The sequence below is a fragment of the Thamnophis elegans genome, chromosome 6 (genome assembly GCF_009769535.1).
Source record: "Thamnophis elegans isolate rThaEle1 chromosome 6, rThaEle1.pri, whole genome shotgun sequence".
Classification (NCBI taxonomy): Eukaryota; Metazoa; Chordata; class Lepidosauria; order Squamata; family Colubridae; genus Thamnophis; species Thamnophis elegans.
The window spans coordinates 62,643,519-62,659,066 of record NC_045546.1 but is presented as its reverse complement, the minus strand read 5'-3'; the positions used below and the strand labels follow the sequence as shown (position 1 = coordinate 62,659,066).

Sequence of the window (15,548 nt, the reverse complement as noted above, 5' to 3'; positions counted from 1 at the left end):
CGAGTGTGGCCGCCGCAAAACATGTTAAAGACACTGGCCACGCCGTGTAAGTTCCCGCCCCCACCCCCGTTCTTTTTGGAGGCCTGGCATCTTGGGCAAGTCTGGGGGCCTTGCAAAGGCCTTGCGAGGTCCCCAAACATGTCAAAGACGCCGGCCGCGCCGTGTAAGTTCCTGCCCCAACCCCCGCGCCCATTCTTAAAAAAAATCAGGACTTTTTAAGAACACCGCAAGATGCAGTACAAATTGTAGAAAAGCGTCCCTGTCCCGCTGAAAGCGGGACGTCTGGTCACCTTAATAACAATATCTTACACTGTGGTCTATATTATTCTTCGAAAAGGTAGCTGTTATAATTCCAAAGAAATTCAGTACTGAAAATGAACAAAATATTTACCTCTGTTGTTTCCACAGTTGTAAGGTTCTTTTCTTCATTTTCACATAGTAGACTGCTTTGTTCCTCCTCATCGAGAGCTTGATCTTCATAATATTCTGCTGCATCTGGTTCTTTCTCTTCTTTTTCACAATCTTTGTTTTCATCATGGACTTTTTCATGGTCATCATCACTGCTAGTATAAGTCGCTTCCTCATCAGGCATTTTTTGATCCTTTGATATGAAGACAGACATTTTATTCCTAAGTTTATGAAATCAAAGCTTCTTATTTCCACATCAAACTTTCACATTGCAGACACTGCAAAATAGAATTTTGCCATTTAAAGAATTTTTAGAAAGAGACAATAAGAGCTTCATTTCTCTCTCCCCCACCCCCAAAGGTGGGGAAGATTGGCAATTCAACAATGTAACTAACATTAAGTGAGTAATGAGACAGATAGCATTTCTTTTTTTGTTGATGTTTTTCTTTTTGTTCTTGTTCTACTTGTTCTTCGGTATTATGACTATCACTTCTATCTTCCTCATCACATGACTGTTGAAACTGTAATGTTTTTAAGACAGACATTAGATGTACATCAGAATGAACAAAACTTTCTATAAGTATAGTTGCACTGCAGTATTGTAGGTCAAATAATGTAATTTACACTTAGTGATTTAAAGATATTTAAAGACAAGAACAATTTTGGTTATAAAGAAATTCTATGAACTTCTGAACAGTTGAACTGAAAGCTGGCAAAACCAAGGACCTCAAAAGAAAGTAAATTAATTCTCGCCCAGAATGCAGATTACTTCCAAGTATCTCATTTTGCAACTTCATTAAAATATTGAAAATGTAGTAAATGTTAAAAAGTTCTATTTGAAAATTATGCTAATCATAAATAAAATTCATTTGGCAGCTGACATGAGATAGTGGTTAAGATGCTGAATAAGGAATGAGGAGACGTACACTATATTGCCAAAAGTATTTGCTCACCCATCCAAATAATCAGAATCAGGTGTTCCAATCACTTCCATGGCCACAGGTGTATAAAATCAAGTATCTAGGCATGCAGACTGTTTTTACAAACATTTGTGAAAGATTGGATCGCTCTCAGGAGCTCAGTGAATTCCAGCGTGGAACAGTGATAGGATGCCACCTGTGCAACAAATCCAGTTGTGAAATTTCCTCGCTCCTAAATATTCCAGTCAACTGTCAGCTGTATTATAAGAACATGGAAGTGTTTGGGAATGACAGCAACTCAGCCACGAAGTGGTAGGCCACGTAAACTCGTCCAACATCAGTGTGTGACCTCACAAATGCGCTTCTGGAAGAATGGTCAAAAATTCCCATAAACACACTCCTAAACCTTGTGGACAGCCTTCCCAGAAGAGTTGAAGCTGTTATAGCTGCAAAGGGTGGACCGATGTCATATTGAATCCTATGGATTAGGAATGGGATGTCACTTACAGTAAGTTCATATGTGAGTAAAGGCAGGTGAGCGAATACTTTTGGCAATATAGTATATGTTCTAATCCTCTTTTAGGCATGGAAGCCATCTAGGTGCTCTTGGGCTACCGAACATTTCTTGTGTTAATCAGTGCCAGGCCCTGCAATAAATCAGTTGATAAACAAAAACACTCTTCTCCTCATGCACTGAAGTTTCACCATGAGAGCGAGGTCACAAATGGAAAAATAAGCAAGGGCTGCAAGGGTGGGGGGAGGAGTGGGAGAGGAAGGAAGAGGGTAAGGGAAGGAGGCAGAGGGGAGGGGGACAGGGAGAGCAAGGAGAGCAAGGAGAGCAATTGAAGTAATTTCTCGCTAAACTTAGTGGGAATTATCATTATAATAAATACTTTCATTTACCAATACTGTATGATATGATTTCAGTCTGAACAAACTTATTGAAATAGTTTTAAAGATCTCTATGAAGAGAAATCTTAAAAATATAAAAAGTCCAACAAACTTTGCATTAATAAAAATGTCTTGAACTATTAAGTCCAAAGCAGGAACACTAGAAAACACCCTGGATTTGATTGGAAAGACAATTTCCTATATATAGGAAATCCTGATTAGTATAAGCACTTTCTCCATATTGCATAGAAATATTCTGAAAAGTTTCAAAAACAAAATTTCAATTTATGTTGATATTATGTTGATTTAAAATTAGTGTTTTACTGAGATTAAATGGTGTATTAATTATTTAAAGTTTATTTTAAATTGAGTAAACTAAAGCTGTGGTGTTTGATATATAAAATTATTATAAGGCATTTTTCCAATCTTCTATAAACTTGCCAATAAGATTGATTCTACTTCTGAATACACCTGTTTTCCCAAATCAGTTATAACTGTATTGTGTCATTTTTCCAGTATTTTACTAAAGACAATGATATTAATTCATAAAGATTTTAATTGATAAGTAACCTTTGCAAAACAGGGGCAGCTTAGTTGCAATGTCTAATATATAAAGAAAAATTATCCCAGGTGTTTATCTGCTAGAGAATGACAAAATAACAATTTTCAATCAAAAGTTCTAAGTCAATGGACATTGTATCTTCACACCCAGTGTATACTCACACCCAGTGAGCATCAAATCTTTGTCCTCAATTAATTTTAAAAAGGCCACCTTTTAGTTTTTTTATCATCTTCTCAAATTTTAATTACATTTCCAAATTCCATAATCCTGGAAAATTAGAAATGTGCTCATTCTATTCATAAGAATGAGTACCTAAACTAATCAACTATTTAATCCCCCTCCCCTTTTGTTATTTAACAATTTAAATCCAATTATCCTGAATCAGATTTTTTTTACAAAAAGGAGAGGATAGAATATTTGATAAAAGGTAAGAGAAAGATGTCAGAAAATATTTGCACTTCACATTCTTAGATTAGAGGAATTTAGTTACCTTCTGACATGCCAGCAACTGGAGAGAAGTCTCAATTTTTCCCACAGCAAACATCTCAAGTTGATCCATTAATGATGCAGGTAATGATCTCCCATAGAATATTTCTTTATTTTAAGCATAAATTCAAAATCTTTCCTGCCCATTCAAACATTTTCAACATCTCAGGATAGTTTTCTGTTCCTTGCAACAGATGATTTGTATGAAGTCTTACTCAAGTTACTTGATTCGATTTCCATTTTGCCAAATGACAAAAGGCAAGATTATATATTGATTATAACAAACAGAAGGGTAATTTAAATACCATGATCTATTTTATGGGTAGACTACTACCCATACTAATACTAATATGATATTGTCTTAAATTTAATAAAGTTCCACTTTTATTTACTGTATTAACAAACAAAATAAAATTTGGGGCCTACTGATTGCTCATACTATGCATTATGCATCACCTGAAACTCAAAAGTTATTTAAAGATGTAATTATTTATTTTATGCAGAAGAGACTCTGGTTTGAATGCAGAACAGAGCTTTCTTTGCTATTTTATTATTAGCAATTCTGACAAAATATTGAGAAAAAGGAGGAATAAATAATTTGAGCTAACAATTCTTATTTCATACAGCAAATGAGGCTGTGCCTTAATATAAGACGTTATTTAACTATAAACATCAAAACTGACAACAGCCAGAGTATAGAAAAAATGAAAGAAATAGCACAAGATTGGAAGGTATGGAAAGACCTGGTGCATAGAATCGCCAAGAGCAGACTCGACTGAATGGATAACATCATCACCATCAACTATAATGCAAAAAGCATCATTGCTACAATCTATGCAAAACCTCTATATCACAAAAGTAGAAAAACTATAAATATAAAATGGCGTACATCTTGGAAACACTTCTAGTCATTATATTAAGACATGGTAAACAACATTTTCTAAGAATACTAATAAAAACAAAACAGAGATACAACTTGTTTTCTTTACAGTAATTTCAGTTTATAATCAAATATTCATAAGATTGAAATACAGATACATTATTTTGTTTGGACCTCTTCCAATCACTTAAAAATACACAACAGTTTATAAGTTACTGGAGTAATGCATCTTAAAGTGACTTATCTTAATAGCAGTTTGGCCACATAAACTCATAACAATTATCAAAACTGTATATTATAAAATAACATTTGAATTGGTAAATTAAAACATTTATTAAAGCATAGCCTCAATTTGAATTTGAGTATATGCAAAATGAAGATGCCAATTTCAATAGTGGCCCAAAGTATACTTGTGCAATCTGCCTGTGCATTTTATGTTTTTTCTGATTGCATAGTATGATGCAAGGGAGGGAAAACAATCCAGTCTCCTACCTACTGTATTTTCTTACATCTGATCATTTTATTTCTAGTATCAGATTATCCAGTGGAAGATACCTGTAAAAAGTAGGGGCTCAATCTCTTTCCACATGAGTAGGATAAACAGCTACAAAGCTACCATATCATTTCTGATATTGTTCCCATGTGCTGAATAATATATTTAAAAACCCAGTAAGCTAACAAAGTATGTCCAACCCTTTTTACCACAGTCATAAGTCAAGTCACCGTGGTCATAATCAAGTCATAAGTATGAATCCAGCTTAACCAATAGCAAATCATGATCACATGACCAAGGGGTGCTACAAATGATTCTTAATGGGAGCTGGCTGCCAAATGTCCAAATTGTGATCATGTGAAGGAAGAGGGTGGCAGTCATAAATTCGAATTCAGGCCATAACAGACTTTTTCATAGGCTGTTGTTAATTCATTGTTAAATGAACGGTTGTAAGTTGAGGGCTACCTGTAGTGTAGTTTTATTGTTTAGAATCATAGAACACAAAGTTTGGAAAGAAATTATCTCATCCAACCACTGCCCAGAACAAGATTCCATTACTGCATCATGACCAACAGATGACTTTCCAGACTGTCTTTAAATACTTTCATTGAAAGAGAAGGTCCATCCCCACCCCATTCCTTTGTGAAACAGTGTTTGCTGTTGCAGTTTTTCTTGATGTCTAACCAAAATTTACTTTCTTACAATTTAAATCTATTGTTTCTTATCCTACATTATGTGACAAGTTTTCTACAAGACACTTTCAGATGCATGAAATTAGCTGTCACATCTCCCTGCAGCCTTCTCTCTGGTAAACATATCTAACATCTCCAACCATTCCTTCTAAAATCATGGGTGTCAAACTTGATTTCATTGAGAGCCACATCAGGGTTGCGGTTGTCTTTGAGGAGCTGGGTGGGCATGGCCGGTTGTTCGCAGCCAACTGGGTGGCCATGGCAGGGGTGGGTGTGCCCTGTTCGATGTCGTTCACATTGAGGGGCACCTGTGGCGGCCTGGGTGGGGTTGGGGGATCCATTGTTTCCAGCATGCAACCAGGGGTGGGGCAGGGACAGCCCCTTCCTGGCTCCAGGATGGCCCCGCAAATCTAAGGCTGATCGCATTCCGGCCTGGATAGCTACCACCAAGTTTTAGATCAACACCCAGCCAGCCTGGACCAAGGCACCAGGGGCAGGTCTTTTGCTGTTTTCAGGACAGCCCTGCAGCCCAGATCTAACCATATCATGGGCCAAATCTGGCACATGGGCCTTGAGTTTGACACCCCTGTTCTAAATGTTTCTTTCTAGTCTTGTCATTCTGGTTACTTTCTTGTTTATAATATATCCACTTTATCAATGTCGTTCTTAAAATATTGTACTCAGAATATTCTTGTTGCACTCACTCTGACAAATACAGAACAACTGGAGGAATGATGGTGTTTCTGGACTGTATTACTACTTGTTTTCTTACACAGAGGTTTTGGCCACAGTCTTAAGATACTAATGCAAACTTTGATGAAAGATATGTTTTAAGTATTTTATATTTATTAATCTTAGTATTTTATTGTATGTATCAGTTTGAAAGAGTGAAAGCAATGTTAAAATGTGTATATTGACTACTTTCCCCAAATTAATTGTTTTGCTGTCACACAAACCTAAAATGAATTGAAATTGTGCTGTTGAGGAATAATTAGGGGTTGAGCATGGAAATTGAGAATGGAGATTTTCAGATATATTCTATTTTTCTTTTATACTCGCATCTAAATTCCACATTAAAAAGATCAAATCCTTAGCACTTTTTAAAAAAATAAGTTCTCAGGTAAAACCAAAATGAAATTTATTACAGCCATGTATGCATACAATAATAACAACTATTAAAGCATGTCATAATTGTCATAAGGCACATCAAGTGCATTGACTATAGTTTTAACAGTATTATTTTACAAGGATTTTTAACATTAATCTCTATGTTTACTGAAGGCAAATATACAAAGGTGTCTAAATAATATTAAATGGTAACCCAAATCTGAAGGATATCCTCCCCAACCTGATGTTCTCCAGTGTATTAGGTTACTAAAACAACTCTCATAAATCAAGTTTATTGGATTAGAATTGGATGTGAATTATGTAGATTAACTGGCAATATTTATGCTATTCCTGTGGAAGTCTTGTCCCTCACACTGCTGAGTGTAAAACATTTGGAGGCACCAACATGAGAAGGCCCTGTTATGGCATAGTGGCAATGAATGCAGTTGGTCAAATGCTTCAGGAAATTATACAGCAAGGACATATTAGAAAAAAAAACACCAAGGGATATGGTTCTATATAGACTTGTTACTACTACACTACATCATCTTACTATTTTATGATGAAATGGAGATAGGAAGCCATAATTTACAAGTTTATTCTAGACATGTTGATCTATATGAGAGGTCAGGTTTAAAAATATTACTATGATATGGAATTATATTCCAAAATAGGGAAATTAATATTTTATGAAGAATTCTGGCTCTAATGACCAAGGAGATTTGGTGAGATTTATCTTATCTAGATGGAAAGAAACTCACATTCTAAATGTTTAAGATTAGATTCAAGGGATGAGAATTTTTTAAATCAATTTCATATATGTATATATGTGTGTCTATGTATCTTTGTGTATGTATATGTATGTATGCATATATATATATGCTGGTCTTTTGTATTCGGGTCTTTTCCCATGTCAGATTGAGATTGTCGTGGCAACATTTCGGCGAGGTCTCACTCACCATCCTCAGGCTGGTGTTTGATCCTAACCCTAACCCTAACCCTAACCCAGCATACCTACACCCATGAAAATCTACAAAAACAAACAAACAAACATACATATGTTGCATTTGTGCTGATAAATAAATAAAGGAAGACTATAGTATAGATCTATTTCAAGCTATAGATAAAAAAGGGAAGCAGTATGCTCCCTCCCATATTTGGGCATATCAGGGGTTGTGACACAATACATACATACACACACACACACACACACACACGTTTTCTGAGGTTTTCGCGGGTGTTAGTATGTAGGTCTTTGGTTATTCAGGTTTTGTCCCGCGTAAAATTAGAAGTGTGGAGGTGTGTTCTGATTGGTTGGGGGTTTGTGTTTCATGTAAGGATAGTCATTCCTTATGTTAGGGACTCGTTTATCAATAAGGGCAGGCTTCCAAATGGCTGGCAGACCAATCAGAACACACCTCCACCCAATCAGAACACAGCCAAGCTCCCACCCAATCAGCTCAAACCCCCACTGGCAGTTAAAAGGAAGAAACAGCCGAGATCTCACATTGCTCCTGGAAGCACGAAGCCTGAAGATGTCGAATGAGACTTTGTCGAAACGTCGGCAAGACACTTCTAATTTTACGCGGGACAAAACCCAAATAACCAAAGACAGACAGACAGACAGACAGACAGACAGACAGACAGACAGACAGACAGACATATATATATATATATATATACACACACACATATATATATGTATATATATATATATATACATACATACATACATATACACATACATACATACGTACGTATACACACACACACACATACACACATATTTACATACGTGTACATACATTCATTAATGCGGGTATTGTATATATACATTATACTATAGCTTTCTGAAAAAGACCTTCATGTAAAAATTATTTCTAGTCTCCAGGATTACTTTAGCGTCAAGTAATGCGGTAAAACATTGTTCCAAAACTCGTGTGTGTGTTGAAATCCATTCACTGCTTGTTTTAGTGATCTTTTTTCTTTAATATTTTTTATTTTGCTGCTTGTATTTTGATTTCTCCTTTCATTATTTTCTTTATGTTTTTGACTTTTGGGGCTTCTGTCTACTTTTTCTTCCTTTTCATGCTCAACAATTTCTTCTTCCTCCTCCTCCTCCTCCTCCCCCTCTTTCTCTTCTTCCTCTTCCTCTTCTTCCTCCTCCACCTCCTCCAATTCCTCCTCTTCTTTCTCCTCTTTCTCCTCCAACTCCTCATTCTTGTCCTCTTCCTCTTCCTCCTTCTCCTCCTCTTCTTTCTCCTCTTCCTCTTCAGCTTTTTCCTCTTCTTTCTCCTCTTCCTCTTCTTCTTTCTCCTCCTCCTCCTTCTCACTTTCTTCTTCTTCTTCTTCTTCTTCTTCTTCTTCTTCTTCTTCTTCTTCTTCTTCTTCTTCTTCTTCCCCCCCTTCGTAAATATCTGGATCATTTTGAACTTCTTCATTGTCTCCCTCTTCCTCATCTTCTTCCTCTTCTTCACATCCCACACTTTCTTCATCTACTTCTCTTTCAATTTCTCCCTCTTGCTTTTTTTGTCCTTCTTCCTCTCTTTCGGTGTCTTCCTGATTCTGTTCTTCAGGTTCCTCTTCCTTTATGCTGTTCTCCTTTATCACTATAGCATCACCACTTTCCTCTCCATCTTCACATTCCTCATAATTTTGCTCGTTGTCCTTTTCTACTTCCCCATCTTTTCTGTTTTCTTTCTCATCTCCCATTTCTTCATTATCTTTTTCATTCTCCATTTTTTTCACTTTGTCCTTAATTTGGTCATTCTTAATGCTAGGTTTTCCTTCATTTTCTGGCTCATATATGTCTGTTTCCTCTATCTCTTGCAGTTTATTATATGTGTCATCTTTCTTTTGTCTTATCTGAAAGTTCTCCTCTTCCTTCAGATTCTGCTCATTTTCTGTTTCAGGTTGTAATTCATGATTTTCACTTTCTCCATCACACTTGGTGTCTATTGTAGCATCCACCATGCCTTCATCTGCTTCATTTTCAACTTCCTGTTCTTCAGATTTTTCTTGGCTGTCACTTTCTTTTTCTTGTGCACCATCTTCCTTTTCAGCCTCTTGCACACTTACTTCATCTTCTTCATTGCCTTGGTAATTTTGTGGACTTTCTTCCGGGGTATCCTTCTCTGATGTATCATCCATATTTTTCTTTTCATTTTGCATATTGTTAACATTTAAATTTTTCTTTTCTTTATAACCAACTTGATTGCTTTCCCATTTATTATTTCTGTCTTCTATTCTTGTTTCAGTAGTTGTCACATTTTCAAAATTAAATTGGTTCATCTCAAAAACATACGTTGCTGAATTATTCATCATTTCCTGACTTAAGGAAGATGGCATTCTTACTATTTGTTCTGTAATTCTTTCTTTGTGATTAAATTCTTTTGGTTTTTCACTATTGTTGTTATCTTGCATAATATATTGATCAGGTTTAGCTTCTCCTTTATTTTTTTGATGATCTTCATGTTGTTTTTCCAGTTGATCATTACCAGAATGGCTGTGTAATACTTGCTGAGTTGGGCCAGAATTTATTTTGTCAATATTTTTCTTTTTTGTCACTCTAAATTCTTCTTTTACAGTTTGTTGAGTATCATAATTCAATGAAATAATAGAAAGCTGTTCATATTTATTTCCTGAATACTTTTTATGAGGCTTAACTTTCTGCACAAAAGCATCATAGCTATTTTTTTTGGTACAGAAACCTTTTTCAAAGCTTTTTGATGCCAAAGACTCCAAATGAGAAGATGATCTGTCAGACTCTAAGCAATCCTGAAACTGGGTACGATCAGAGTCTTTCAACCCACCCTTACCATCAATTGTCAGTTTCATATTTTTATTTTTCTTCTAATCCACATGAGAAGCAAGGAAAAAAAGAAAGAAAGAAGAGAATTAAGAATGAAGTAAGGGCAAATAAAAAGGCATCAGAAGGTGAAAATAGCAGACAATAAAAGAATAGAGAAGAGACTTAAATATAGCAAAAGCAAAAAATTAAAACAGTAACACTAACATCTAAAAAAGCATGAACCACTTTAGACACCCTTACACTCTTTTCTCTTCTTCAGGTTCCTATGCTTTATAATAATAGACTTCTGCATGTTAACAGAGTCAACATGTCAGGGTAAATCAAGTTATAGAAATTATAATGGAATGAAGAATTTGACCTGTCCTGGAGACAAGATAAGTGCTTTTGTGCAAACAGAAATATTTTTTCATCAAATACTTTTAGTTTTATCACTATAATCCTCATGTCATATTAGATAGTCCTCAACTAATAATCAGAATTAGGATTGGAAGTTCAGTTGTTGAGCAAAATGGTTGTTAACCAAGTCACCTATCTGACTGCTTCATGAATGACTGCAAAATGGCATACTCCTAATCTCCTGAATCATTAAAATGGAGTAAAGGAGTTGCCTTTCAAGCTCATCTTCCATCCATGCACAGAAGTAAATTGCTCTGGTGGGCTGCCAGCTGGGATCTTGAACTTCATTTTTCACTCCTGCTAGAGTTCGTCTCCCCTCCATGGATGGAAGAGAATTGTTTTGGTAGGCAATCCACCAGATCTGTTCTCTTCCATGCACAGAGGAGAAACAAACTCCTGCAGTGTGGAGAAATAGTTCAGATAGTAGAACAATTCAAGATCCTAGCTCTCTCCCTACAGCCCACTGGAAGAGTTTGTCTCCCTTCTGTGTGTGGAGAATGCCTTTTTTACTAGCATATTTTTAAAATTATTTTTTCCCTTCTACAACACCTTACAGTCATATCAACATTATTATATCATCATACCTGTACATGTATATAATATTTCGCTTCTATATTTACACACCTTTATACACAATTCCATATATATTTATATATATTGTTTTTTGTCTTAATTAATTTTATTCTTGTTTTGCAGCCATTTGTACCAATTGTTGCAAATTTCATAATATTCTGACTCTTCTTTATCTTTTAATTTCAGTGTTAATTTGTCCATCTCTGCACAATCCAAAGTTCTTTTTATCACTAATTCGTCCAAGGGGTTATTATTTTGTTTCCAGCATTGGGCAAATGCTATTCTAACTGTAGTTAGCAGATGTGTTAATATGTACTTAATTTTCTTTGTATATTTCCCTTTGATTATTCCCAGCAGAAAGATTTCGGGTTTATATTTTATCTATTCTCCTGTAATTTTTTGCACCCATTTCCAAATTTTTATCCAATATTTTGTGTTTCCGGGCAGGTCCACCATATGTGATAAAAAGCCCCTTGTACTTTTTTACACTTCCAGCAGGTCGGCTTCATGTTTGGGTACATTTTAGCCAATCTTCTTGGTGGTAAATGCCAACGATAAAACATTTTGTATATATTTTATTTAAGTGCTGATCGTGTTAGCTTATAATTTGTGTTCTAAAGCGAATGCCTTTGAAGGGCTGTCAAAATGAAGCTCAGATCTTTAAGATTTGACTTCTGTTTCTGCAGCTTAATAGTGGAATTCTTCTCCCCTTGGCAGTAGCCCTTTTGCCTTCAGAGCTGCCTGCCAGGAGGGAATCTCATTTTCTATAGCAGATGGCAGCAGTACTTTATGGGCTGTGAAGCACTTTTTAATCATAATTGGGAAAATGTTAAACAGTCATAACTGGAGAACTACTTGTAAGTACATTCCACACTTTTTAAAATTTGTTACATTAATCTACAAAATAGTTGTAAAATTTAGTATTATAAGACATTCCAATCTGCTTGTTTGTTCTTCAGATTACATTTACATTAACATGATACACTTGCCAATTCTGATTTTCAATTTTAAAATATACTCGTCTTATTTGTCAGCTACACTTCTCTAGCATGCATGAATACAAAAGAACTTACTTTTATTGCATGTAAAGAATGCAAATATTGTATTGAATTTAAAGCATACAAATGTTACTATTCATCAATATTTCTTTTTATATAACACTGGTGGCTTCTAATAATGGGAGAATTCCATGTTTGTAAGATAATTACTTGGATTATGACACTGATCTAGAATTTAAGATTCATAAGAAAGTTATTAGTGTGTACCTACTCTCCTCCCCATCCTCTGCCCCTATACAGAAGTACTTTCCATGAAACTAAGTAAAACAATACTTTGAGCACTAGGCAGTTTAAAATTTTAGCAGTACTAACTGGAAACACAGCATGTTAATCCTTTCACTGACATATTATGGGTATCTTGGGTTGAATTTTTATTCCCCGTACAATTATGCAAATTGCATTCTACCTCTTCTAGCAACTGACTTGTCTTAACCTCTTGGTTGAGGTAAGCAAGAAAGCAATTTTCAGCTAATAAAACAATGCAAAGAAATATTGCAATATTTGTTTTCTCACATTATTGCCAAGTTAAAGCATTAATATAATCTTAAATTATTATTGTAATATCTGGTAAACAGGAAAAAAAATAAAAATACTATCATGTTCTACAATATATATTTTCAAAAACAGAACTGTTTTTTATTGTTAACTGAGTAAGGTAGGTGGCTCAAACTGCTTTTTGAAAATAAAGATTTACATAATCTGTGTTAATGCAGAAAAAATATTCTGAGGCCACTCAAAATTGTGCATCATTTGTTTTGTACAACAATTATTCATTTCAAACCTATATAATCAAAGAACAGAACTTTGGGGTTGGAAGGATCCCTCTGCTGAAATCCTATCTCCTGTAAATCCATCAGATTGAGAAAATGATTGCTTACACACACAGGGAGGGAAAAGAGGGTCATTTAAGGCCTTTTTTGCACACAGGAAAGAATGGATTAGTTCTCTTGTTTTTCAAAGAAGGTGGGAAACAATCACTCTCCAACTTTCTCCTAAACACTTGATAAAAGATGAGAAAGATGGAAAAAGGCAAGATGGAGAGAGGGATCATGGGAAAGATGGATTGCAACTGAAATGCTATGGGCAAGTTAAAACCTTTGAGAGTGCATTGAATCTGCAGGTCAGTGGTTCCCCAGGTTTTATCTACTGGTACAAAAAACATGAAAAGTAAGCCACATGAAATATATAAACAATCCGACAATACCTTTTGTTTTTGAACTGGTGCTAATTCTATCAATTGGTCATTGGGATTTAGTTTCATCACATGGGTCTGAAAAACATTTTTTATCTCAGTAGTAATAAAAGCAAATAATTAAAGTTTACATGCATGAAAACTGCTTTTTTACTGGAACATCTCAGATCAGTTTCTAAACAATCAAAAAATAAACAGAATTAGAGAAATGCAAGAAAAAGTTCTAAATGCCAGTCTATTTTTGTTTTGGCTCAGTCAAGGCTATTTTGACTGATTTGTTTACATCAGGGGTAGTCAACCTTTTTATAACTACCACCCACTTTTGTATCTCTGTTAGTAGTAAAATTTTCTAACCTCCCACCGGTTCCACAGTAATGGTGATTTATAAAGTAGGGAAGTAACTTTATTTTATAAAATTTATAAAGCAGAGTTACAGCAAACCCCTACCGCCCACCATGAAAGCTGGAACGCCCACTTAGTGGGCGGTAGGGACCAGGTTGACTACCACTGGTTTACATCCACAAAATATAACTTTTCTAAGAGTGATTGGATATCAGGACAATTTTCATTTATTTATTATGTAACCTCACATATCTACAATTCCCCTATCCCCTGTACAGTAGGGCAGAATACTGTATAAATTTAATACATTATTATTAAAACTGGAGAATATGAGCAATCTATGCCTCTCAAATAATGCCTAATTTTTCTGTAGCTTTGAAAGGTATATCACCCATTGCTTTCCTAATTCTAAATATTAAATGTACTCAGTTCCTGAAATAGTTTTAACAAAATCTTATCTAAGAAAATTCTGATTTTTTAAAATATTTATTTTTATTACACATTTTTTATATATCTCAATCACATATTTAACAGATCTGTGGCATTATTCAAATAACTAGAATCAATATTCGATACGTTATATACATTCTGTTTCCAAACATTCTAACCTTATGTACATTTTCAATTCTTATTTTGATTGTCTATCCATTCATACCATTTCTCCCAAACCGCATAGTATTCCAAATCACCCTTTCCCTTTAACTCTAATGTGAGTTTGTCCATTTCTGCACAATCAAATATTTTTGGGATTACTAATCCCTCTGGTGGAATACTGTCTTTCTTCCAATATTGCACAAAAAACAATCCTTGCCATCGTTATTATGTGTAACATCAAGTAATTTAACTTTCTTTTGTATTTCGCCTTAATTATCCCCAGGAGAAACATTTCCGGTTTGAATTTTATTTGACATTTAATTAAATCCTGCAGCCAATTCTGTATATTAGCCAATACATTTTCGCTTCAGGGCATGAGTGAAAGAAGGTATCTTGTCCTTGTCTGTATTTCCAGCATTTTGGGTTTAAATTTGGATACATCTTGCCCAGTCTTGCTGGTGTCAAATGCCAATGGTAAAACATCTTATATTGATTTTCTTTATAAGCTATAGATTTCGTGATTGTATAATTTTTGTTCCAATTTTTTCCCTATTTTCTACTTCTATGTTATGTCCCAAATTTTTGACCCAGGCAATCATGGATTCTTTTACAACCTCCTCTGCCCCCATCAAATTTTAGTAGGTAATTATATAATTTGGTTATTCATTTCCCCTCTGGCCCTAACAACAGTTTATGTAATTGTTGTGGTTAAATATCAAATCCATATTCTTCTGCATCCTTTTTGTAACTAGCTTGTAACTGTAAATATGGCCAAATGTCAATACATATTTCTTGTTCTTTTAGCTCCTGGTTGTTTTTGAGTTTCCCTTGGCTATCTAAAATTTCACTGTATCTAAACATTTTACCTATTTCTAATGTATTGGGGTAGATCATTGCTTCCATGGTGGATAGCCACCTGGGTATCTTCATATAGTGTTTTCTCTTTATGTCTTCCCAAGTTTGTATCAACACATCTCTTATTTTGTGTCTGTAAAAATACAAATGTGCTTTATTTCTCCTATCCCACAGAAAAGTGTGTCACCCCTTTTGTAAATCGTGCCCTTCCAATGTTAAAATTCTTCTATTTTTTAATACCCAGTCTCTAATCCATATTAATATCGCTGCCTTGTAGTAGAGGTCCCA

The 15,548-nt window shown here is 35.0% G+C and overlaps 1 protein-coding gene across 4 annotated transcripts in view; it reads right to left on the bottom strand.

Moving 5' to 3' along the window:
- Positions 1-15,548, bottom strand: part of RPGR (retinitis pigmentosa GTPase regulator) — a 125,572-nt gene that overhangs the window by 7,265 nt on the left and 102,759 nt on the right. For 2 of the 4 annotated variants that reach the window (XM_032219492.1, XM_032219494.1), the window contains 3 exons: positions 13,482-13,547; positions 804-929; positions 392-601 (listed from right to left, as the gene is read on the bottom strand). In XM_032219492.1, the coding sequence (XP_032075383.1) occupies positions 392-601; positions 804-929; positions 13,482-13,547 (402 nt within the window). The remainder of the gene's footprint in view (positions 1-391; positions 602-803; positions 930-13,481; positions 13,548-15,548) is intronic. The other 2 variants (XM_032219493.1, XM_032219495.1) reach the window with 2 other exon arrangements.